This window comes from Mustela putorius, unplaced genomic scaffold (genome assembly GCF_011764305.1).
Source record: "Mustela putorius furo isolate JIRA1106 unplaced genomic scaffold, ASM1176430v1.1 tig00004035_pilon_pilon_pilon, whole genome shotgun sequence".
Lineage (NCBI taxonomy): Eukaryota > Metazoa > Chordata > Mammalia > Carnivora > Mustelidae > Mustela > Mustela putorius.
In genome coordinates this window covers 2,259,860-2,285,233 of record NW_025422171.1, presented here as the reverse complement: position 1 = coordinate 2,285,233, position 25,374 = coordinate 2,259,860, and the positions used below count along the sequence as shown (strand labels likewise).

At 36.5% G+C, this 25,374-nt stretch overlaps 1 protein-coding gene across 4 annotated transcripts in view; it reads right to left on the bottom strand.

The window, feature by feature from the left end:
- Positions 1-25,374, bottom strand: part of IFT88 (intraflagellar transport 88) — a 164,039-nt gene that overhangs the window by 23,489 nt on the left and 115,176 nt on the right. For all 4 annotated transcript variants that reach the window (XM_045072388.1, XM_045072390.1, XM_045072391.1 and 1 more), the window contains 4 exons: positions 12,175-12,227; positions 10,132-10,197; positions 6,680-6,786; positions 51-117 (listed from right to left, as the gene is read on the bottom strand). In XM_045072388.1, the coding sequence (XP_044928323.1) occupies positions 51-117; positions 6,680-6,786; positions 10,132-10,197; positions 12,175-12,227 (293 nt within the window). The remainder of the gene's footprint in view (positions 1-50; positions 118-6,679; positions 6,787-10,131; positions 10,198-12,174; positions 12,228-25,374) is intronic.

Here is a 25,374-nt window from a genome sequence, read left to right as displayed (position 1 = left end):
TACTACCCACTTGTCAAAACCAGTATTTCAAGGAAATGGGAAATACTTACCACTGCCGGCACTCCCCTCTCTTCTGCTGCGGGAGCCCCCACTGCTGTCTCTGCCAGACTTTATGCGCTAGAACAAGAAGACAAGTTTCAAACAATAAATGATAGACCCTCAAAGTTGAATATAATTAAATGTTGATTTTAAATTAACGTTGCTCTGTTGCCCTTAAGATTCACTGCTCCTTCTCCCCTTAAAGCTGGGTTCGAATTGCTCCTTACCCAAGAGTGGACTTAATGGGAGAAAAGATGAGGCTGTTGTGTGAATAAAGTGCTCATAGCCTGCCTGCTACCAGGTCCTCAGTCCTTATGAAATACTCAGGGAGCACTTTCACTTACACGCGCAGTGTGACGTGGCTTACAAACCCAATATTCTCCCGATATGAAAGTTCAGGTCTTAAACCAGGGGGCTAGCAGGAGACAAGGGAATCCACAGAAGGGCTATTTCTTGAGCTAGTCCTACTCTATAATGGCTGGACTTGAACTATTTTGGGGAAGGGAAAGATAAACTGACTTTTGAAATTCAACTTCTACAATAAAAGTGCAACTAATATCTCACAAAACACCTAAGATCTGTTCAGTAGTCCATTTTCGTAGGTACAAGCTCACCCTTAAAACATAAGAACTATCTCCAAGCTGTGACATTCTTGGGTTTCTTGAAGCAATTTACAGTTATTTTGTGTTCTGCTTATGTGTTAGACTTTTTGTATTGACACCAAATCGGCCTCAAGTCATACTGCCAGCTTCTCGTACGCCTAATGCTGTGTTTAGACAGACAGGGCAGTCAGTGACCAGAATCAGACAGTTTTAATAAATATTTACTATGCAACTGACTTAAAAGTTATAAACACAGGTTGGTATCTTATTTAGATTTTCAATAACATAAACTCAATTTCATATTTAATTTAAAGGACAAACCCTGACCCTGACAACTCCCCAGATGCTTGTAAATCATCAGATCATGGATGGGCGTTATTGACATAGTGGTCTGCTAGGAAGAAAAAAATTTCCTTTCAATAATTCAAGACTCATTTCTGTAAAATGGAATACCCTCCTAAAACTCAGGACTTCTAAATACATGTAAACATGCTCACATTATTTCTGTTAAAAAAGAAACCTCCCTTGAAATCCCATCTCTCCCCTTTGCCCCTTCTCTTTTGAAAATCTAGAAATGATGATGTAACAAAATAAAAATTTTAATGTCTATGATCAGATTTTATTTTAAAACTTGTTTTAATCTCTCCACAGATTATTTCTAGCTTATCTAAAACACCTACAACACAATACTATAAAATAAACTTAAAAAGACAAATGCCCATGTAACTTGAAATTTTTTCAAATCAAATGTGAGACGAGATCTTGCGTCCTGCTTTAGTAACCGTATGTTTATAATAGGACAATTTAGAAAAGTGAGCACTTTCCACCATCACTACATTCTTCACCCCATTCCATCTATTCTTTGCTCTCATCTAGAATTTCCCAATCCTTTGGCTTTCAGCCATCTTTTCCTAAATTAAGTCCCTTAAAACCTCCCTTTATTTGCAGCCTGCTATCACCCCACCACTTTAAGTAGATCTCCATCAGGACCTCCAGGCTCCTTGTTCACCCACTTGTCTTTCTGCTCCACTCACCAAGAAACCTAAAACCTGGCTTGATTCAATGACTTCTCCTCTTCTTCTCCTACTCCCAGGACACCGTGTCCTGCTGGACACATAACACATAAGGACACAACAGTGTCAGCCTCCAGGGGCCTCCCCACTGCTGGCTCAGCCTCTGCCCCCAGGCCCCACAGAGCAAGCATGTTTTTAATGTACCACATTCTGTCCTTTTCACCTATTTTCCCCCAGTTTAGGAGTTTCGTCTTTTTTTTTTTTTTTAAATTTCTTTTCAGAGTAACAGTATTCATTGTTTTTGCACCACACCCAGTGCTCCATGCCCTCCCTAATACCCACCACCTTGTTTACCCCAAAGATAACAGATGTCGTGAAAAGAAGGGCCATCTGTATCCCAAGGTTTATAGCAGCAATGGCCACGGTCACCACACTGTGGAAAGAACCAAGATGCCCTTTTCACCTTTTGAAACGGACTGCCCCTCCTACTTTGTGAGTAAAAGGCAGCCCGCACAGCTTGGTGCTTCCTCTTTCCTTGGACCCTCTCTGTCTGCTACACTCTTCTTTATCTTCGTCCCAGCTCCCCACTCATCCCATAAGGTTCAGCTCCACTCTCATCTTAGGGAAACTCCTGTGACCCAGGCGACTGCTTATTCAGTGTGCATACCAGCACCTATGCCCTCCTCACACTCATGGTCCTGCCCTGCTGGTCTTTTTCCTTTACCACTCTCCTGTGGGCAGAGAATGTGGGGTTTTGTTTTGGTTTGTTTTTTGTGGGCAGGGGGGTGGGGGGAGAAGAGGGAGTGATTGGAGGATTCAAGGGAAAATCTTAAGTGAGAAGGAATCTTAAGCAGGCTCCATGCTCAGTGTAGAGCAGGATACCGGGCTTAATCTCACCTGAGCAAAAATCAAGAGTCAGATACTTAACTGACTGAGGCACCCAGGTGCCCAGAGAATGAGTTTTGTTTTTTTTTTTTTTTTAAATCCCCTTCCAGCTGAACACCTATTTGCTTCTGAAAATCAAATTTCACCATACTGAATCTTGTGTACTTTGTTCTCTAACCCTCTTTGCTATTTTGGCTGACATTTTTCTCCTCCTTTTCATTTTACTCAGTCTTTATTTCTTGCTCTTCCCATTTTGTTCTTTTCCAGACTATGGTCAAGTTTGACAGAATGCCCTGCAGCTGACTTGTTTGTGTCCAGTGAAGAAGAAATATAAAACATCTCTTTAAAAAATGTTGCTAAGTGGTGCCTGGGTGGCTCAGTCACTAAGCGTCTGCCTGGAGAAAGTTATTTAGTCATCATGGGTCTCAGTTTTCTCATCTACTAAAAAAATAATAAAGCCATACCCAACATCATAGGACTATTGTGATTATTAAATTAGTTAACACACATAAAGTGCTTACTTAGAACAGTACCTGTACCTATCACGCACTCAGTAAATGTTAGCTGTTGCTATTATTGTCTAGGTAAGCAGATGTAATCAAGTGGAATTAAAGGGAAAACTGTCGCCAGAACCATGAAGAATGCTAACATCATTCATGACCATTCATCCAGCACCTTCACTTCTTTTCCCTCCTGCGGCAAAACTTCCACGGTTATTAGTACTTCCAGAGGAGAAGAAAGGATAAAGACGGACGGTCAACTTTGTATTCCTTTCCAAGAGTTTGTGTGATTATCTGTGATATCCCTGCTGTCAATTACATGGTCCATTTCACAAATGATCTCAAGTTCACAATATAGAAATGTTCTTCTTGGGCAAGAAACACCAAAATTTGACTGTAGAGTTACCAATTCTAAAAAAGATATGTGACTATCTAACAGTGTGAAAATGCTTAAAGAAATCAAGACATATCTGTATAATAGTGTATTATGCAGGCATTAACAATGATTATATGGAGAAATTCTAATTACGTAGAAAAATGTTAAGTTTCTGCATTAGGACCGATTCTAAACAAGAAACACACAGAGAAAAAGCAATACATTTTAAGTTCAAATTTAGAAAAGGAGAGTGTCCTTAATTCAGAAGTTTATTTATTATACTTTGTTTCATAACTAAAAGTGCTTTATGAACTATGCAAGCCAGGAAATAGAATGCTCTGCCCCATGGGCTCACAATCTCAGAAACACAAACTGAAATGGGACATGCAACAATTAAAAGATAAATTAGCTCTCAGATAGTGAAAATTCTCTTTGTCTCTTCTTCCTAGGACCTTTCTTTTCCACTATTTTTTCTCCTTCTCTTTCTATATATAAGCAAAACATAAGTGAGAAAACATCAAGAACATGTTTAAGATTTAATGCGGAGTACCAAAGAATAGAGAAATTGATTTTAAGGGTGCTGCAGAGAGAGTGCTTTATGGGTGAGAACTGTGACTCTGATTCTAAAGAAAGATTAACCAGTTAACATTTGAGAGAAGATAGCAAAGTGACCTTAGGTTTTATACGGATTACAATGAGGGCAGAGATAAAATATCACCAAAAGAGGCACAGCTCAAGCACTGTAAGATGTTAATTGGAGTAAATAAGTAAGAGAAACACTGGATCTAATCTAAATGCATCAATGGTAACTTGTATGAGTTTACTGAAGTATTCTTAAGTCATTAGGGAATTATTTAAGCAAAGACAGTGGAAGGATGTCATTTCTATGAGATAAACAGATAAAAACTGACTATAGTCAATGTATATATAAGTATTTTGATGGAAGAGGAATCAAAAGGCTGAGTACTAACTAGAAAGGAAAAGCAGTCTCAGTGACATTTACATATTCGCTTTTTTTTTAAGGCTTTATTTATTTGAGAGAAAGAGAGAGAGCGAGCAACAGAAGGGTGAAGGGCAGAGCAAGAAGCAGACTTCCCACTGAGCAGAGAGCCCTGTACAGGGCTGGATCCCAGGACCCTGAGATCATGACCTGAGCTGAAGGCTCAGGTGACTGAGCCACCCATGCTCGCCTACATATTTATTCTTAATAGTATGATCCAACAGTCCACGAGAATATTAGCTCACAGCAGTCAGCCAGACAAAGAGTTTAACACCACAGAGAGAGAATGCATAAAGGAAAGAAGATGAGGTAAGAGGACAAAGGAAGAGAGGAAGCCTATGTAAAGATGAAGTACTACAAAGACCAGAACCAGAGCACAGTATAAATAATGGCTCAAACTAAGCATGGGAAAATCAAGCAATAAAAAAATTGTGCAAAAGCAACTCTGCATCTCTTTAAAGGGGGAGTATTTGGTCTCTGCCCTTAAAGTTCATTTCCCAGGGACTCCTCAGAATCAGACTTCCTACAGCTTGAGTTATCAACCCTTGTTAGAAGGGCTTTTAGAAGGGAGTTAGAAGGAGTTATCAAGTTAGAAGGGCTGCTATTTATTAAGTAAAACACTAGAAGTCTACTAAATCAGAGATGGTAATGCATATACCAGTTTTCTTGATTAAGGTTGTAAGTTGCAAGAAGAGTATTATGCATGATCCATAATTTGTATTAGTTGTGTGTTTTCTGTTCAGTATAAACTTAAACTACTGATCATTAAACCTAGGAAGCCTTAAAGACTTTGACTATTTCCATGGTTCTATACTAAGTAACTTGACATAACAACTAATTTTAAGATCTAAATAATGTTCTTGGTTTGAAATATATACTTATTTTTGATTCTTCTTAATGAAACACATTTAATAGTGATTATGAGGACAATTATGATAACCTGAATTTTGATTTATACCCATTTAATTTGACAAAGCTTTCACATAGGTTACCTAATTTAGCAACTGATTAATGGTAGTAAATTGGTCTTTGCAGCAAGTTTTAAACTATATACCCTACCATGGCATTTTAATGCCAACTTGATATTTTACAGGATTTTTAAGGTAAAAATTTATGTCATGCTCATAATCCTTAAATAACTGAGAATAAAACAACCAGATCACATCTCAAAGCAAAGATAACCATACTTTGAAACCAAACATGGACTTTAGATTTAATTATCCAAGATAATTAATTTCTTGAAAAAGTCTAGTCTTAAAGAATATATTTTCTTTCAATGAAAGGCAGACACTCAAAAATCGTGTTAAATTTTTAAATATTCAGTCTTAAACCTAAGAGAGATTATTCTCTTAAAGAAGTAAAAATAAGAACACAGTTATTCCACATATTGCATGAAACACAGAAATAAAATGCTTCCATGTATATTAATATTATCCTCAGAGCCATGTTCTACTACATAATGAAAAAGCTTAAAGAGAAAGTACTATTATTATATAGTCTTTAGCTTGGCTTCCAAGGGCCACAGGACACTCCAATTGAAATTAACTGCATAAGCCATCAAAAGAAATGAAATCTTGCCATTTGCAACAACGTGGATGGAACTAGAGCGTATCATGCTTAGCGAAATAAGTCAAGCAGAGAAAGACAACTATCATATGATCTCCCTGATATGAGGAAGTGGTGATACAACATGGAGGCTTAAGTGGGTAGAAGAAGAATAAATGAAACAAGATGGGATTGGGAGGGAGACAAACCATAAGTGACTCTTAATCTCACAAAACAAACTGAGGGTTGCCAGGGGGAGGGGGTTTGGGAGAAGGGGGTGGGATTATGGACATTGGGGAGGGTATGTGATTTGGTGAGTGCTGTGAAGTGTGTAAACCTGTTGATTCACAGACCTGTACCCCTGGGGATAAAAATATATGTTTATCAAAAATAAAAAATTTAAAAAAAATAAAAAAGAAATTAACTGCATAAATTAATCTGTAAGTTATTTTATGTTCGGGAAAGTTACAGTGATTTGTCTATGAGCAATCATCCATGTATGTTGATTCTGATGCATGCACTTTCTCCTATTAAGAAGTGGTTCTTGATAGAATTTTATCCTCAAAGTAGAATTTTAGCTATTCTTCCTTTTGTGCCATAGCAGAAAAAAATTTCAACTTTATTTTATTGAGAGAAGCCCTCAGAATCACTCAGTTGAGCTACAGAAGGCTGACATTTTGAAAATTAACAGACAGCAGTTTTCGGCCCATATGAGATACCTGTTCCCTTATTTCTTTCATTTTTTCCAGTCTCTTGAGTTTTGTTGCATATTCTTGAACTTCTTTTAATCCAATATCTGTGCAGAGACGAACCAAGAAACGCAGACCTAAATTGTAAAAAAAGGTTTTAGAAAAATATTAATGCACAATGTTGAAAATATAACAAATCAAAGTCTCAATCTTGGGGACACAACTAGGAATGATACTCACAGTGTTTGTTTCTATTAAAAATTAACTACAGGGTGCCTGGGTGGCTCAGTGGGTTAAAGCCTCTGCCTCCGGCTCAGGTCATAATCCCAGAGTCCTGGGATTGAGCCCCACATCCGGCTCTCTGCTCAGCAGGGAGCCTGCTTCCCCCTCTCTGCCTACTCATGATCTCTGTCAAATAAATAAAATCTAAAAAAATAAAAAATAAAAAATAAAAAATTAACTACAGTTTGTATTCTCTGGCCCTAGGGAAATGGTCTTCCTTGAAAGAGGACCTAAAGGGACAGAGTCTCTACCTGCCTTGCCCTCAGGTGAGACCACACCATCTACTTAGAGGCCTTCCCATAATCTTTATGTCTTTATCTATTATTCCTTTACACCACTTATGACTACTGACATATGTATTTGTTTATTGCCTTTCTCTTTGCAGGAATTTTTCATCCGTTTTCTTTCTGTCATGCCCACAGTACTTGAACAGTGCTGTATACCAACATTGTAGCATTCACAAGAATTTGTAAGTCAGCAATTCATGACCACTAACATATTGTAAAAGTAATGGTACCAAAATAATTTAAAATGTCACTATATAAATTGCCCATGTATACATTTATCTTAATAATTCATAATAAGAACATAATTTACATATATTTTACAAATAATACTTAATTATTTCTCTTACCTACCTATCCTTAGAAACAGTAGCTTAGGAATATTTAATGTAAAATAAAAATCATTGTTTTTGGTAGATGGTCTCTGAAATTTAGTATGTCATCTAAACTCTCTAGAGCTGGTCAATTTTTGCTAACTGAAGAATATGTCTTAAAAATGAATTACCCTGTTGGGTTTATCAGAAAACTACTCTGCTCAAAACAAGATATTACACCAAAATTTTTTTTTCTATCACTATAGTTAGGGTAGACAAAGTATAATTTGTTTTGAAAATTATCCAGGCTGAAGTCATCTTGAACATTCCCTATGGCACAGGTAATCATTCATTTAATTTTTGGAGTGAATCCTTTTTTAAAAAAGTATTTTATTTATAAGTAATCTCTACACCCACACAGAGCTCAAACTCATACCCCTGAGATCAAGAGTCACATGCTCCACCCACTGAGCTGGCTAGGGGCACCTTAGTGTGAATCTTAAACTCTCAATAAAGAAAGACATTTGGACTTGCGCGCAGATTCTCCCTGTATTGGTCCAGTGCAGAGGTACTATAGCCACCGCGGGGGTTCTTCATCAGCGGCAATTCTGTCAATGCAATTTGGCAATGTCTGGGGACATTTCTGTCTTTGTAACGAGGGAGTGGAAGTGCTAGGAGCATCTGGTGGGTAGAGGCCAGGGATGCTGCTAAAATATTTTATAATCTGTAGGATGGCTGCCCACAATACAGAATCAGCTCATCCTAAATGTCAATGGTGCCAAGGTGGGGAAGTCTGCCCAGCAGACTTTTGGGTTGCTTCATTTTTACAAAAGATATTGCTACCACTCATTTAATCTCTGAATCACCAGTTTCCTAAGGTGACTGAGATTAAGAATCACATAAAAAAAAACTTATAAAAAAGACATAGGAGGGGCATCTGGGTGGCTCAGTTGGTTAAGCATCTGACTTCCGGCTCAGATCATAATCTGGGGTCCTGGGATTGGGCCTGTATCAGGTTCCCCGCTTAGCCGCTCAGCCACTCAACCAGGGAGTCTGGTTCTCCCTCTCTCTTCCCCTCCCCTCCATTTGTATGCGCTTTCTCTCTCCCTCTCTCAAACAAATAAATAAAAATTAAAAAAAAAAAGGAAATGAAAGATATCTGTGTCTACTGCAAACCTAAATGAGAATCTCTGTAGGTTGAGCTAGAAATTTACGCTTTTTAAAGTTTTACATGTAATTCCCAGATAGCCTGTTTCCTGATGGCATTTGCAAACTACCCCTGTAAAAACAAATCAGCTTCTAATCAGCATTAGAAAAGTTCTTGCTCCTAAGATGCTACCAAAGGTCATAATTCTGAGCTCTCTGCTGTTGATCTTTCACAAAAGCCAAATGGAGAAAAAAATTAATGAAGGAACATGCAGTACATCTCATTTCCGGATCAGGCTGGGCCACTGGAAAACTTGGCATGGAAAAGATTTATCTTACTGAACTGAAATGGATTGTTTATAGTGTTCATTGTTACTGAAAGACAAAATTAAGAAGTCTTTCAAACATTTTATTTGCTGTGGGGATGTCACAAAAGCAAGGAGCTGCTACAACTTTAATTGATCTTATCAAATATATCTTTTGCTTTCACAACATAAATGAAGAGTTAGAAATGAATGTTTTTGTCTTCCCAAGGAATTACTTTGTTTCCTCATAAGTAGAAAAGATTATATAACTGATTACATTTTTTCTCTTTCCTTTAGGTGCAAAGCTATTCAGGGCCAAATACAGAGTTTAGTGGGAGTATGCAGCATGTAAATATAGGTATTTTGTATTTTCTTGATTGAGATTTTGTTGTTGGAACTCCCATAATACTTCACGTTATTACTTTAAGTTACATAAAACCCATTATGCAACAAGATGGGGAATAAATGAGTATTTTCTACAAAGCGAATTTCACAAAAGAGAAATAAGCTCAATACCAACATAATGTTTTAAACTTGAAGTAACGTTAAAATTCATTTGCTATCTGTATGAGCAAGATGATTGTTCTACTTTCATAAACTCTGAAAGTATTTTTCAACCTCAGAAAGTTGCATATTAAGTGGAGTTAAAAATGCCTTTTCTGGGGTGCCTGGGTGGCTCAATCGGTGGGGTGTTTGCCTTTGGCTCAGGTTATGATCTGGGGACCCTGTGACCCAGCCCCACATTGGGCTCCCCAGGGAGCCTGCTTTTCCCTCTCCCTCTGTCCTTCCCCCTGCTCATGCCCTCTCTCTCTCACAAAAAAATAATTTTTAAAAAATGTGTTTTCTATAAAACATCAGTTTATGAACTTTAAAAAAAACAAAATTTATTCTTCGAATTTCATAAAACCTGAAATACAGATGTTTACTACTAAAGAGAACCCAGTGGTATACTTAAATCCATCAAAAATTAAATTCTATACAATGTACCTGCATAGTCAAAATTTCTGATCATATAACCATATGTGTAATCATGTATCACAAATTATAGGCTGGTAGTTATATATACAATTACTGTAGCAAATGTAGGTATCACACTTAATGACATAAAATGTGAGAACTTATAGCTTCAAAGTTACAAGGTGTAAACTCACATTCAACATTTTCTGGAAATTTTCTGTGAATATCCTTATAAGTATCTAATGCTTTTTGGTAGTTACCTATAAATAAAAAAAGAGAAAAAGTCACACTAGCAGATTATAAAACTTAATAAGATTCAGCAAAGTAGTAATTTTAATTCAAGACACTGGCACCATTTATTGGTTTAATAAGAAGACTTTCATGTCTTCCACAAGCATATATAAACTATGATTAATATAACTTCTGAAAGAAAATGTACAGAGAAATTTGAAAAAAGGGTAGAGCAGAAGTAAAAGGGTGATGACTGAAACTTAGTTTAGTCTTTGGGGCACCTGGGTGGCTCAGTCAGTTAAGTGGCTGCCTTTGGCTCAGGTCATGATCCCAGGGTCCTGGGATCAAGCCCCACATTGGGCTCCCTGCTCAGTGGGGGACCTGCTTCTTCCTCTCCCATTCCCCTTCCCTGTGCTCTCCTGTTCTCTGTCAAATAAATAAATTAAAATCTAAAAAAAAAAGGGGTGTGTGTGACTGGGGTGGTTCAGTTGTTAAGCATCTGCCTTTGGCTTGGGTCATGATCCCATGGTCCTGGGATCGAGCCCTGAGCTCTCTGCTCATCAGAAAGTATCCTTCTCCCTCTCCCTCTGCTTGTGTTCCCTCTCTTGCTGTCTCTCTCTCTGTCAAATAAATAAATAAAATCTTAAAAAAAAAAAAAGACAAAAAGCTTAAAAAGAGAAACTTAGTTTAGTTCTTAAAAAAAGTATCAAAAATTAAGATCTATTCAATTTCTAAAAATTAAAGATTATTTCAGAAGAACTGACAAATTCAAAAACTTAAAAATTAAAACATTAAAAAGTTTACAGAAAGCATTTTGTTTTATAATACTATAAATTTAGCTTCATAGCAGCAAAGAATAGGAAAAAATGAATTTTCGATCTTTGCTAAAATCTCAGTAAACAATGAATCTCTCTGGGCCCTACTATACACAAAGCCTAGCCATCCTGACCCTCCAAGAGCTGTGGTGAGAACTGGATGCAACAGAGACAGGAAGTACCCAGCATCCAGCAGCTCTCAATAAATATCAGCTGTACTTCAGTAACACAAGGGAGGTTCCATCTTAAATCACTCAGAATACCTCATATGCATGTACATTTTACATAGGCCTGACACAGTAATGAACACTGGTAACTCGGAACTCACTCTGATATCAATAACATGTGCATACAGGACAGTGATGTTATAGATCTCATAGGAAATATAGTAACAGCAAAGACCAATGATCTAAATGATTTGAGGACTCCTGCCATTCTGAAAGAGCTCACGGGGATAAAGAAAGAAACCCACAAAACTGGATGAGAACACTGTTAATACTGTCACATCTGCGCTCCCCTTGGATTGAGGAATTTATTTTCCTGGATCATTTGGCTCTATAAGAGGGATTACAAATCTATTAACATTTATCTCCTTACTTAATCTCTGCTGAAAGTCTTAATTATATCATTCACTTCCTGGTTAGTCCAACACTACTAATTTGCCTTGCTCCATGCTTCAGGACAAGTGTAGCAGTACAGGATGGAATAAAACCAGTTCCCGAAAACACAAAGATACCTAGAGGTATTTGGTATAGAAAACACTGCCCCAGTTGTTCTGGTTCGGGGCCTTCTTCAAGCTCCTCTGGTGTGAGACAGTTTTTGAAAGTTTGGCAGAGCCTACTACGATGTTTAGAATTAGGTGAACAGAAAATGGAAATGTAAACTAATGTGTACAGAATGTCTAATTTTCTGAGACAAAGTTGTCAAAATGATTACATGTTAACTTTGAAAAATAATGACTCTGTTCTTAATAGCAGTGATGGATTATATGATTAAGACCCACTTTGTAAGCCTAACTTTTTTTTGTATGTCGTAATTACTATGTTTCTCATATAATTGTTCAATATATATAGTAATCAAAAGCTAATGTTTTAATAAACAAATATGCAGTTGGAAAACCATTATGTGGATAATTACCTAAAAGATATAAAGAAGTAAAGTATATAAAATGAATAAAATTAAAGCATTTACCACTTCTTCTAAAACAACTAGCTACCATCAGCTGCCATTTCACTTGTGTAGGCCTATAAAAGAAATAAATTATATGAAATCAGAAATGAAATAGAAATAATCTGTGATGATCAGTTTTATAAAGCTATACATCTATATTATCTTTCAAGTTTTTTCAAATCTTTTTTGACCTTTGATTAGATCTTTATTATTGACAATGGCATATATATAATTTCTTTCATTATTACCTATCATATGCATATTAGAAAATTTAAATTTAAGAGTCCTTCAATCTAGTTCAAACGCCTTATTTAGATTTTATGTGAACCACTTAACCTGTTTGGCTAAAGACAACTGCATTCTATTTTAAACATTATCATATCTTTGCCATAATTTTATACTTTGGCTTAGTACCGTAAGGATTAGAAATTTAGGCTTGCAAACTAAGTACCCATGATGCAATTTCTGACCTTGTGTGTGAATAATTAGATAAAGACAGAGTAAAAAAGAATTGTATTCATCCTTTTTTGGCCTCTTAAAATTTTTTCTTCTTCTTCTTTTTTTTTTTTTTTTTTTTTTTTTTTTGGTGATCCTGGTTATTATGCAAAGCTACAGGCTCTCAACCTTTTTTTAAAATTCCATTATGCAGTATTTGAGGGTACTACCACATTATGTAATTCAACCAACACTTATCAGATGGACCATTTATACAAAATTTGGGGAATACAAAGCCAAATAAGATACCTGCCCCCCCCAAATTTTATAACCTTTTCCTTTATAAAAAATCTGTGTGTATGTGTGTGCTCCAAAATTCATTGTTTATGTACCTCACCCAGTGCTCCAGGCAATACGTGCCCTCCTTAATACCCACCACCAGGCTCACCCAACCCCTTACCCCCTTCCCTCCAAAACCCTTGGAGTTTGTTTCTCAGAGTCCACAGTGTCTCATGGTTTGTCTCCCCCTCTGATATCCCCCAACTCACTTCTCCTCCCCATCTCCCAATGTCTTTTTCTAAAATAAGTAATCATGACCAGGATTTCTAAAGACAGTTACAAATATCTAAGAAAATAAGAAAACAAAATTTGAAGAAATGAAAGACCAGGAAATAACTGAATGTTCTTCTTTCTTTTTAGACTCTTCCTTCCATTTACCTGATGACTTCAAAGACAGATAGCCTCACCCCTACTCAAATTGATGGCACAGCTACCAGATTTGGAGTTAGATTAAATCAGGGTTTAAATCACAGCCCTACTACTTGGGCAAGTTACTTAACCTCAAATCCACTCCCTACATAGCCATCCCCTTTGATCTAAAGAAATCATGTATCTAATCACATTACTTCCCTCTTTAAAATGAATCACCTCCCTTCTAACCACATGTTAACTCCAAGGTCCTAATCCAGTTCATCCACTGTTAGCCATTTGCTGCCTCTCCAACTCCATTTGGTGGTGCCCTGCCTAACATTTCATGCTACAAGTCCAAACAGGAGGACAGAGTCCCCTGCGTTCACTGCATTTTCTAGATTCCTGGTCTTTCCACACACCATTACTTCTACTTGGAGGCTCATTCCAACCTCGTTTATGCTCTTCCATGCTTGACAGGATTAGACATTTTAGGCACTCTTCTAATGTCCTAGAATCTGTTAGTACTGCATTTACTATACTACATTATTATTAAGTTTTGAAATATCTTATTAAACTATAAATTCCCAAAGGAAGCAGAGTCTTTGTGTTCCTAGGACCTAACATGATGCCTGATATATACTGGGAGATCACTAATCATTAATTCCTTCTCATTTACATATTCAAGTATGTATCTTTATTATTTCCTTCAAGGTTGGGATTATGATTTTTAGTTTGGTAACCTTTTAATTCTGTGAACTTGGTAAGTTATTTAAAATTCCATCTCTGTTTACTCATCTACAAAGTGGGGATAATAATAGTACCTACTTTGTAAAGTTGTTGTGAGGATTAAATAACACAATATATGTAAATAATAAACACTAGTTATTATTATAACCACTTCTTTTCTCTTCTTTAGGAAAGCCTTATTTCATGAATGTCATCTACTGGGAAATTTAAAAAACACTAGAGCAGTATTGTATGCAAGGATATGTATACATCCTTATATGGAAAATGGATTAATTATTTTCAACCACTAAAGTAGCCCAGTGAAGAGAGGAAGAACAGAGTTCAGTGACTTAATGTTAATAAGGAGTAGATAACATTCTGGGTTATTAATTACAGTAGATCATTACTGCAGATTATCTGCGACATTGCTCGCTTCCATTAGCACAGATAATTGGATACTGATTTAATGTATATGATCATCACAAGCTTTTATGCATTACAATAGTTGATAAGCTGTCATGTATAATAAATGAAGCGAAGTACAATTTAGGACATGAGATAGATGTATTTTATTAATCTTTGGAATTAAACTGCCACGATCCTATTGTTACTTTTAGTAACTAGAGAGAGCCGAGACGCTATTAATATAGGTTAGGACAGTTTTGCTGAAAAGTAAATGAAAAAGCTAATTGTTTTGGCTTGTCTCTTTTATCTGTCTTACTATCAGAACCTAGTTTATAAATAATAAGTCAAGTTTACTTCTTGAATGAATACCTACTTCTCTCCCCAATCCTCAAAGTAAAGAAAAATACTACTATTTTACAGATAGCACATTAAAGACATAGTGATTTAAAATAACATCCCCTTGCCCCAGCACCCCCAGCAAACTGGTTATAAATTGCCTAGCACAGTATAATGAATAGAGGACTGTACTAATTGTTTGAAGTATTTTAAATCTACAATGACTTAGCTTTAAATTATAGAATTATGAAATATTAGAAGTGGAAGTAGCCTCAGACAACAATTCATTCTACCTGTTCATCTTCAAGGAGAAGGAAATGGAGATGCAGACAAGCTTGCCTAAGGTCACTGTCCCAACAGTATTTACCAGGATAATATCCCATATAAATCCCTTATGTCACACTTTCAGAAAGTAATGAGGGATAGAGTCTGAGAATTACCACTGGGAAGAATTATGATCTCTGTATTTGGAATAAGTAAGCACCACTGGAAAGTCATGACTTCTGGATTTAAGATGGCAGAGTAAAAACCTTGTACTTTACAATGAGTTTCTGGAAATCACCCCCCCAAAACAGGGAGGATAAGAAAGATGAGTTCAAATTCTGTCTCAGATGAAACTTCAAAACCATATACAAATGATGTATGATGGATAAAAAAAAAAGTGGAACCTGACTTTAGCAGGGCAAAGAAAGATAAAACTCAAGTGCTTGCCAACAGCATACTGAAAACATGTGTTCAGATCTTCTCTGCAAACATAAGAAATGCTCAAGAATTGGAATCACCAGCTCTGAGGAAGAGGGGGTAGGCATGAAACTACAAAAGGGAAAACAGGCTGGGAATGTGACTGAAAAGCAGTTGGACACCCCCTCTGTGTAGCCAGGGCACCCCTACCCCTAGGAGCTTCAGGAAGACTCCACCCCAGGGTGCTGGACAGAAAACTGAAGGATGGGGCAGAGTCTGCTTCTGGAACAAGGAGATGCTCAGTTCAGCCCCTTTCAGCTGCTGGAATGACGAGAGCGAGGCTTATATTCCTGAGGCACATATTTACCTATGAAGTTACCAGGATGCTCCTCTGAATACACTGAGGCCCCAGAGAAAAGACTAGAGTTTTAAGATGAACTCTCAGGAACAAAACCGTACTATCAACATGTTCCAATGTAGCATTTTGTGAAGGTGCTACTAGCATTTAGGGTGAGACAACTCACTGCACAGGTTCTCTGCACATTACAGAATGTTTACCATCCTTGATGGCTGCGTACCTAACACCCACAGTGCTTCCCCATCATCATGACAATAAAAATACCCTTCTCCCTATGTTTCCAAATGGCTCCCCCAGCCTAGGGCAAATGTTGCCTTTCTTTGCTCACATTATCTTTTTTCTTTAGTTTTTACATCTTTTATTGTGAAGTATAACACATATGGAAAAGTTCACAAAACATATTACACAGCTCAATAAACCATCATAAAGTAACTCATGTAATTGCCCTGCAGTTCAAGAAACAGGTTATTGCCAACACCCTAGAAGCCTTCTTCACATTCCCTTCCAAAATTACTTCCTTCATCTACAAAGGCAACTACTATCCTGACTTTTTTTTTTGATTATTTATTTATTTGACAGAGAGAGATCACAAGTAGATGGAGAGGCAGGCAGAGAGAGAGAGAGAGAGAGAGAGAGAGAGAGAGAGAAGCAGGCGCCCTGCTGAGCAGAGAGCCCGACGCGGGACTCGATCCCAGGACCCTGAGACCAGGACCTGAGCCGAAGGCAGCGGCTCAACCCACTGAGCCACCCAGGCGCCCAGTGACTTTTTTTTTTTTAAAGATTTTATTTATTTATTTGACAGAGAGAGAGATCACAAGCAGGCAGAGAGTCAGGCAGAGAGAAAGGGGGAAGCAGGCTCCCTGCTGAGCAGAGAGCCTGATGCGGGGCTTGATCCCAGGACCCTGAGATCATGACCTGAGCCGAAGGCAGCGGCCTAATCCACTGAGCCACCCAGGCGCTCCTACTATCCTGACTTTTTAACACTGATTTAGCATTTTTGAACTTTACATGAATGAAACAATATCTAGGTACCCTCTTTTTATAGCTTTATTGAAATACAATTCATGTAACATATAATACACTCATTTAACATGTATAATTCAAAGGCTTTTGGTATATCACATTAATTTTTTAAAATTTCGATTAAAATATACCTGATAAAAAATTTGCCATTTTAGGTCATTTTGGGGTGCACACTTCAGTGGCATTAATTATATTCAGAATGTTGTACACTCACCACTACTGTCTTTTCAAAACCTTTCCATTGGCCAAACAGAAACCACACAACCTCTAAGTATTAACCCTTCATTTCTCCCCCGACTCTAGTAACCTCTAATATACTGTCTCTGTGAATGTGCCCATTCTAGAGATTTTGTACAAGTGGGATCACACCATATTTGTCCTTCTGTGTCTGGCTTCTTTTGCTTAGCACGATGTTTTCCTGGTTGTAGCATATGACATGTTGTAACATGTGTCAGAATGTCATTCCTTTTTATGGCTGAATAATACTCCATTGCATGTATACAACCACATTTTGTTGTCTATCCATTCATCAGGATGGCTACTTGGGTTGTTTCCACCATTTGGCCTTTGTGAAAAATGCTATAATTACTCACATACAAATACCTGTTTAAGTTCCGGCTTTCAATCCTTTGTATATATCTAGGAGTAGAATTGCTGAATCATATGGTAATTCTAAGATTAGCTTTCTGAGAAGCCACCAAGTGATTTTTCATAAAATACCACTTTACATTTCTATCCGCAATGTATAGGGTTACAATTTCTCCATGTAATTTTATTATTATTATTTTGTTGTTGTTTTTAAATGTAACAGCTGCCCTAAAAGCTGTGAAGTGGTGTCTCCTGGTGATTTTGATTTGCATTTTCCTAATGACTAACGATGTTGAGAATATGTCTGTGTGCTTAATGATCATTTGTATACCACTTTGGGGAAATGTCTACTCAAATCCTTTGCCTATTTTTAAAATGTCTTTTTGTTCCTGTTGTTGTTGAATCACAGAAGTCCTCTATATAGTCTAGATATAGTCCCTTATCAGATATATGCTTGCAAATATGTGGGCTATCGTTTCATTCTGTTGATAGAGGCTTTTGATGTCCAAAAAGTTTTAAATTTTGATGAAGTCTAATGTATCTATTTTTTTTCTTTTATTGCCTGTGCTTTTGATGTCATTATATCTAAGAAATCATTGTCAAATCCAACAGGATAAATATCTTCCCCTCTGTTTTATTCTGAGAGTTTTATACTTTTAGGTCTTACATTTAAGTCTTTGATCTATTTTGAATTAAATTTTATATGGGCTAAGGTAAGGGTCCAACTTCATTCCTTGATATCCACGTGGAGATCAAGATTTCTGAGTGCCTTTGATTGGAAAGATTGTCCTTTCCTCATTGAATAGTTTTGGCACCTTTGTTGAAAATCAATTTACTATATACATGAGGACTTCTCCCTGAGTCCTAGATTCCATTCATCTCCATGTCTGTCTTTGTGTCAATATTGTTTTGATTACTGCAGTTTCTGCACCAAATTTTGAAAACAGAAAGTGAGAACTCCAGCTTTTTTCCTTTTCAAATTGTTTTGGCTGTTCGAGGTCCCTTGAGATTCTATATGAATATTAGAGTGAGCTGGGCAATCTGCTTTACTCAGTCCATCATTTCAAATGTTAGTTTCATCTGGAAATAATGATTAATCTGGGCACCCAGTGGCCAGTCAAGTTGACACATAACATCAATCATCTCAGTAGAATTCACCAGTGAAGGTATCTAGTCCAGGGATTTTTTGGTTGGAATACTTGATTACTTCATTCACTCTCCCTACTAATTATAGGTCTATTCAGATTTTATATTTCTTCTTGAATCAGTTTAAGTTTATTGTGTGTTTCCAGAAATTTGTCAGATATATCTATACTATCTAACTCATTGGCATACCACTGTTCATAGTATTCTTATGATCCTTTGGTTTCTACAAAATTGGTAGTAATGACCCTATGTGCACTTATAATTTTAGTAATTTAAGTATTCTATCTTTTCCTTCAACAATCTAAGCTAAAGATGTGTTAATTTTATTAATCTTAAAGAACCAACTTTTGGTTTTACTGATTTTCTCTATTGTTTTGCTATTCTCTGTTTTAATTATCTCTGATTCCATATTTATAAATTTTTCTGCTTGTTATTGGCTTATTCAGTATCTTGCAGACAGCTTACAGATGGATACCGATTTTATTTAATCTGTCAATCTTTTTCTTTTATTGGAAGATTTTAATCTATTTCTAATGTTATTACTAATGTTATTATATTAGTTATTACTAATGTTATTAATGTTATTACTAATATGGGATGATTGCTTCTTCTTCTTTTTTTTTTTTGCTTCTTCTTTTTAGATATTTGTTCTGTGTATTTCATATTTTTAGTTCCTCAATTCCTCCATTACTGTCCTTTTTGGGTATTTAGTTGATTTTTTGTAGTGTACTATTTTGATTCTCATCATTCCTTTTCTGTGCATTCTTTTATGGTTGCCTTTTAAATTATATAGGGGAAAGAAAGGTTATAAGCCAAACTAAAAATATAATACTGGTTTATTATTTACCTATGAAGTTACCTTAACAAGTGTTCTTTAATATTTTCTTAGGTCTTGGGAATTATAGTCTAGTGACTTTTCAGTTCAGCCTGAAGAATACCCTTTAGCATTTCCTGTTGGGTAGGTGTACTGGTAATAAACTCCCTCAGCTTTTGTTTATCTGAACATGTCTTAATTTCTCCTTCATTCTCTTCTTTTCACATGACACAAATACTCTTATTTTCTAAGCCATTTAACAAGGTATAAAACCAGTCTTAGTGGGGTACCTGGGTGGCTCAATAAGTTAACTATCTGCCTTTGGCTCAGGTCATGATCTTGAGGTTCTAGGATCAAGCCCATCATCAGGCTCCCTGCCCAGCAGGAAGTCTACTCCCTCTCCCTCTGCCCTTCCCCCTACTCATGTTCTCTCGCTCTCTCTCAGATAAATAAAATGCTTTTTAAAAATTTTTTTTATTTATTTGTCAGAGAGAGAGCACAAGCCAGGTGGAGAGGCAGAGAGAGACCACAAAGCCAGGCAGAGAAGCAGAGGGAGAAGTAGGCTCCCTGTTGAGCAGGGAGCCTGATGCGGGACTTGATCCCAGGACTCAAGATCATAACCTAAATTGAAGGCAGATGCTTAACGAGTTGTGCCACCCATGAGTCCCTCAGATAAATAAAATATATTTTTTTAAACAATGAATTCTGGAACACTAAAAAGAAATAAAACAAAATAAAATAAGATGAAAAGGTTTTAACTTTTTGACAAAAACACATCGAGAGAGGGAACACAAGCAGGGGAAGTGGGAGAGGGAGAAGCAGGCTTCCCACTGAGCAGAGAGCCTGATTGGGGCTCCGATGTGGGGCTGGATCCCAGGACCCTGGGATCGTGACCTAAGCCGAAGGCAAATGCTTAATGACTGAGCCACCCAGGCCCTAGATAAATAAAATCTTAAAAAACAAACAAACAAACAAACAAAAAACCAGTCTTAACTCTCAAGCCATAAAAACCAGGCAATCTGTAGTAGCCGGTAGTTGTTGACTCCTATTTTATTTTTAAAATTTTTAATGTTTTTATATAAATTCTGGTTAACATACAGTATTATATTAGTTTCACATATACACTGTGATTCACATGTGATCATACAATGTGATTTCACATATACAATGTGATACAATGATTCAACAATTCCATACATGACCTGGTGCTCAGTGTAAAAGTGTACTCCTTAATCACCATCACCTATTTAACCCCCTACCCCACCCACCTCCCCTCAGTAACCATCAGTTTGTTCTCTGTAGTCGAAAGTCTGTTTCTTGCTTTGCCTCTCTCTCTTTTTTCCCCCTTTGCACACTTGTTTTGTTTCTTAAATTCCACATGAGTGAAATCATATAGCATTAGTCTTTCTCTGACTGGCTTATTTTACTTACCATTATAGTCCTAGCTCCATCCAAATCATTGCAAAGATTTCATTCTTTTTTTATGGTTGAATAATATTCCAGCACACACACACACACACACACAGAAATACACACATCTTCTCTATCCATTCATCAGCTGATGGATGTTTGGGCTGTTTCCATACTTTGGCTATTGTAAATAATGCTGCTATAAACATCAGGGTGCATGTCTCCTTTTGAATTAGTATTTTTTCATTCTTTCAGTAAATACCTACCAGTAAAATTACTGGATCACCACTTTTAACCTTTTGAGGAGCCTCCATACTATTTTCCATAGTGTTTGCATCAGTTTGTATTCCCCCCAACAGTGCAAGAGGGTTCCTCTATCTCCACATCCTAGCCAACACCTGTTGTTCCTTGTATTATTTTAGACATTCTAACAAGTGTGAGGGGTACCTCATTGCAGTTTTGAGTTGTATTTCCCTGATAAATGATTATGAGCATCTTTTCATGTGTCTTTTGGTCATCTGTATGTCTTCTCTGGAGAAATGTTTGCTCATGTCTTCTGTCCATTTTTTAATTGGATTTGTATTTTGGGTGTTGAGTTCTATAACTTCTTGATATATTTTGGATACTCACCTTTTATTGGATAGGCCATTTGTAAATATCTTCTCCCATTCTGTAGGTTGTCCTTAATTTTGTTGACTGTTTACTTCACTGTGCAGAGGTCTTTTATTTGGATGTAGTCCCTATAGTTTATTTTTGCTTTTGCGTTTCTTGCCTCAGGAGACATCTAGTAAGAAATTATTATGGTCAATGTCAAAGAGGTTACTGCCTGTGCTCTCTTCCAGGATTTTTATGGCTTCAGGTCTCAAATTTAAGTCTTTAATCCATTTTGAATTTATTTTCATGTATAGTAAAAGAGAATGGTCCAGTTTCATTCTTTTTCATGTAGCTGTCCTGTTTTCCCAACACCATTTGTTGGGGAGACTATCTTTTTCCATTAGATATTTTCCATTAGATATTCTTTCCTGCTTTGTTGAAGATTAATTGACCATATAGCTGTGAGCTCATTTCTGGGTTTTCTATTCTGCTCCATTGATCTAATGTGTATGTTTATGTGTATGTGTATGTTTTTGTGCCAGGACCATACTGTTTTGGTTACTACAGCTTTGTAATATAACTTAATGCCAGAGTTGTGGTGCCTTCAGGCTTACTTTTTCAAAATTACTTTGGCTATTTGGGGTCTTTTGTGGTTCCATACAAATTTTAGGATTAGTTCTAGTTTTATGAAAAATACTATTGGTTATTTTGATAATGATTGAATTAAATGTGTAGATTGCTTTGGGCAATATAGACATTTTAATAATATATTCTCTTCTAATCCATGAGCATGGAATGTCTTTCAATTTCTTCATATCCTCCTCAGTTTCTTCCATCAGTGTTCTATAGTTTTCAGAATACAGGTCTTTATGTCTTTGGTTAGGTTTATTCCTAATTATTTTTGGTGTGATTGTAGATGGGACTAATGGGACTAATTCCTTAATTTCTCTTTCTTCATACAGGTGTACAGAAATGCAACAGATTTCTGTATGTTGATTCTGTATTCTGCAACTTTGCTGAACTCATGTATCAGTTCTAGCAGTTATTTTTTTTTAAAGATTTTATTTATTTATTTGACACAGAGAGAGCAGAAGTACGCAGAGCAGCAGAGAGAGAGAGAGGGAGAAGCAGGCTCTCTGCTGAGCAGGGAGCCCGATGTGCAGCTTGATCCCAGGACCCTGAGATCATGACCTGAGCAGTAAGCAGCTGCTTAACCAACTCAGCCACCAAAGCACCCCTCTAGCAGTTTTTTTTTTGTAGAGTCTTTTGGGGTTTTTATACAGAGTACCATGTCATCTGCAAATAGTGAAAGTTTCACTTCTTCCTTTCCAATCTGGATGACTTTAATTTTTTTGTTTGTTGTCTGATCACTGTGGCTAAGACTTCTACTACAAAAAGAAATAAAGACAAAAAGAAATATAGTACATGCAAAGAAATAAGTGACATTATTCCTGACTATAGAGGAAAAGTTCTCAGTTCTCACTATCCACTTAGGATAGTGCTGGCTGTGAGTTTTTCATATATGGCCTTTATTATTTTGAGGTATGTTGCCTCTAAACCTACTTTGTTATTTTTTTTTTTTAAATCATGAATGGATGTTGCACTTTGTCAAATGCTTTTTCTGCATCTATTGAAATGATCACATGGTTTTGTCCTTTCTCTTATTAATGTGTTGTATCATGTTAACTGATTTGCAAATATTGAATCACCTTTGCAAACTAGGAATAAATCCCACTTGATTGTGGTGATTTTTTTTTTTAATGTATTGTTGGATTCAGTTTGCCAGCATTTTTTTGAGGACTTTTGTGTCTATGTTCATCAGAGATATTGGCCCATAGTGCATTTTTGGCATTGCCTTTATCTGGTTTCAGTATCAGAGTAATGCTGGCCTCACAGAATGAATTTGGAAGTTTTCTTTCCATTTCTATTTCTTTGGATGGTTTGAGAAAATAGTTATTTACTCTTCTTTAAATGTTTGGTAGAATTTTCTTGTGAAGCCACCTGGTCCTCGAGTTTTGTTTTTGAAAGTTTTTGATTTTTTTTTTTAAAGATTTTATTTATTTATTCGACAGACAAGAGATCACAAGCAGGCAGAGAGGCAGGCAGAGAGAGAGAGAGAGAGGAGGAAGCAGGCTCCCCGCCGAGCAGAGAGCCCGATGCGGGACTTGATCCCAGGACCCCGAGATCATGATCCGAGCCGAAGGCAACGGCTCAACCCACTGAGCCACCCAGGCGCCCAGGAAGTTTTTGATTATTGATTCAACTTCTTGGCTGGTTATTGGTCTCTTCAAATTTTTGACTTCTTCCTGTCTCAGTTTTGGTAACTTAATATATTTCTGGCAATTTACCCATCTATTCTAGGTCATCCAATTTGTTGGTATACAGTTTTTCATAATAGTCTCATAACTATTTGTGTGGTGTTAGCTGTTATTTTCCTCTCTCATTTGTTACTTTGCTGAATTGAGACTTTCTCTTTTTTTCTTGATAAGCCTGGCTAGAGGTTTATCAATTATTTCAAAGAACCAGCTCCTGGTTTCACTGATCTGTCCTATTGTGGTTTTTTTTTTTTTTAAATTTTGGTACCATTTATTTCTGCTCTCATCTTTATTATTTCCTCCTTTATGCTGGTTTTAGGTTTTATTTGTTGTTCTTTTTCTTGCTCCTTTAGGTATAAGGTTAGGTTGGTTGGTTGACATTGTTTTTTTTGCTTCTTGAGGTTGGTCTGTATTGCTATATACTTCTGTCTTAGAACCACTTTTGCTTTATCCCAGAGGTTTTGGACCCTCATGTTTTCATTTCCATTTTTTTGCATGTACTTTTTTATTTCTTTTTTTTAAATGTCCTTTTAATTCTTTCATTGTTTAGTCACATGTTATTTAACCTCCATGTATTTGTGGTCTTTCCAGAGTTTTCCTTGTGGTTGACTCCTAGTTTCATTGTGTTGTGGTCAGAAAAGGTGCATGATAAGACTTCAGTTTTCTTGCACTGGTGTAGGTCTGTATTGTGCCTAATATAATCTATTTTGGAAAATGCTCTCTGCACACTTGAAAAGAATGTGCATTCTGCCGTTTTAAGATGGAATTTTCCAAACACATCTGTTAAATATATCATTCCAGAGTGTCATGCAGAGCCATTGTTTTCTTGATTTTTTTTTAGATGATCCGTCCCTTTATGTAAATATGTTGCTCAGGTCCTCTACTGTTATTGTATTATTATTGATTCCTTTATGTTTGTTTTTCTTTATGTATTTGGGTGCATAAATATTTATACCATTGTTTTATCTTCTTTTGGATTTTCCTCTTTATTATTAAATAGTGTTCTTCTTTGTCTCTTGTTAGTCTTTGTTTTAAAGTCTCATTTGTTTGATAAAACATTGCTACTCTGGCTTTCTTTTGACATTCATTTGCATCACAGATGTTCTTTATCCCCTCACTTTTGATCTGCAGATATCTTTAGGTCTAAAGTCAGTAATTATAGGCAGCATATAGAGGGGTCTTGTTTGTTTGTTTTAACCACCCTGACACCCTATGTGTGATGAAACATTTAATGACTTACATTTAAAGTAATCATCGATAGATATATATTTATTGCTATTTTATTACTTGTTTTGTGGTTGTTTCTGGAGCTTTTCTCTGATCCTTTCTTATCTTTCTTTCATGGTTTGCTGATTTTCTTTAGTAATATATTTAGATTTCTTTCTCTTTATTCTTTACATACTTAGTAGTTTTGATTTGTGGTTACCATTAGATGTATACAGCATCTTCTGCATATAGTATTCTATATGAAGCTGATGGTTGTTTAACTTTCAATCCATTCTTTACATGTCTCCTCCCCATGTTTTAGGTATATGGTGTCATAGTTTATATCCTTCTCTTTTGTGAGTTCTTTGACTGATTTCTTGTAGAAATATTCATTTTTACTGCTTTTGTGTTTCCTACTTTCATACTGTTACTTTTAGTCTTTCTTTTCCATTCATAGAGTCCCCTTTAGTATTTCTTGCAGGACTGGTTTAATG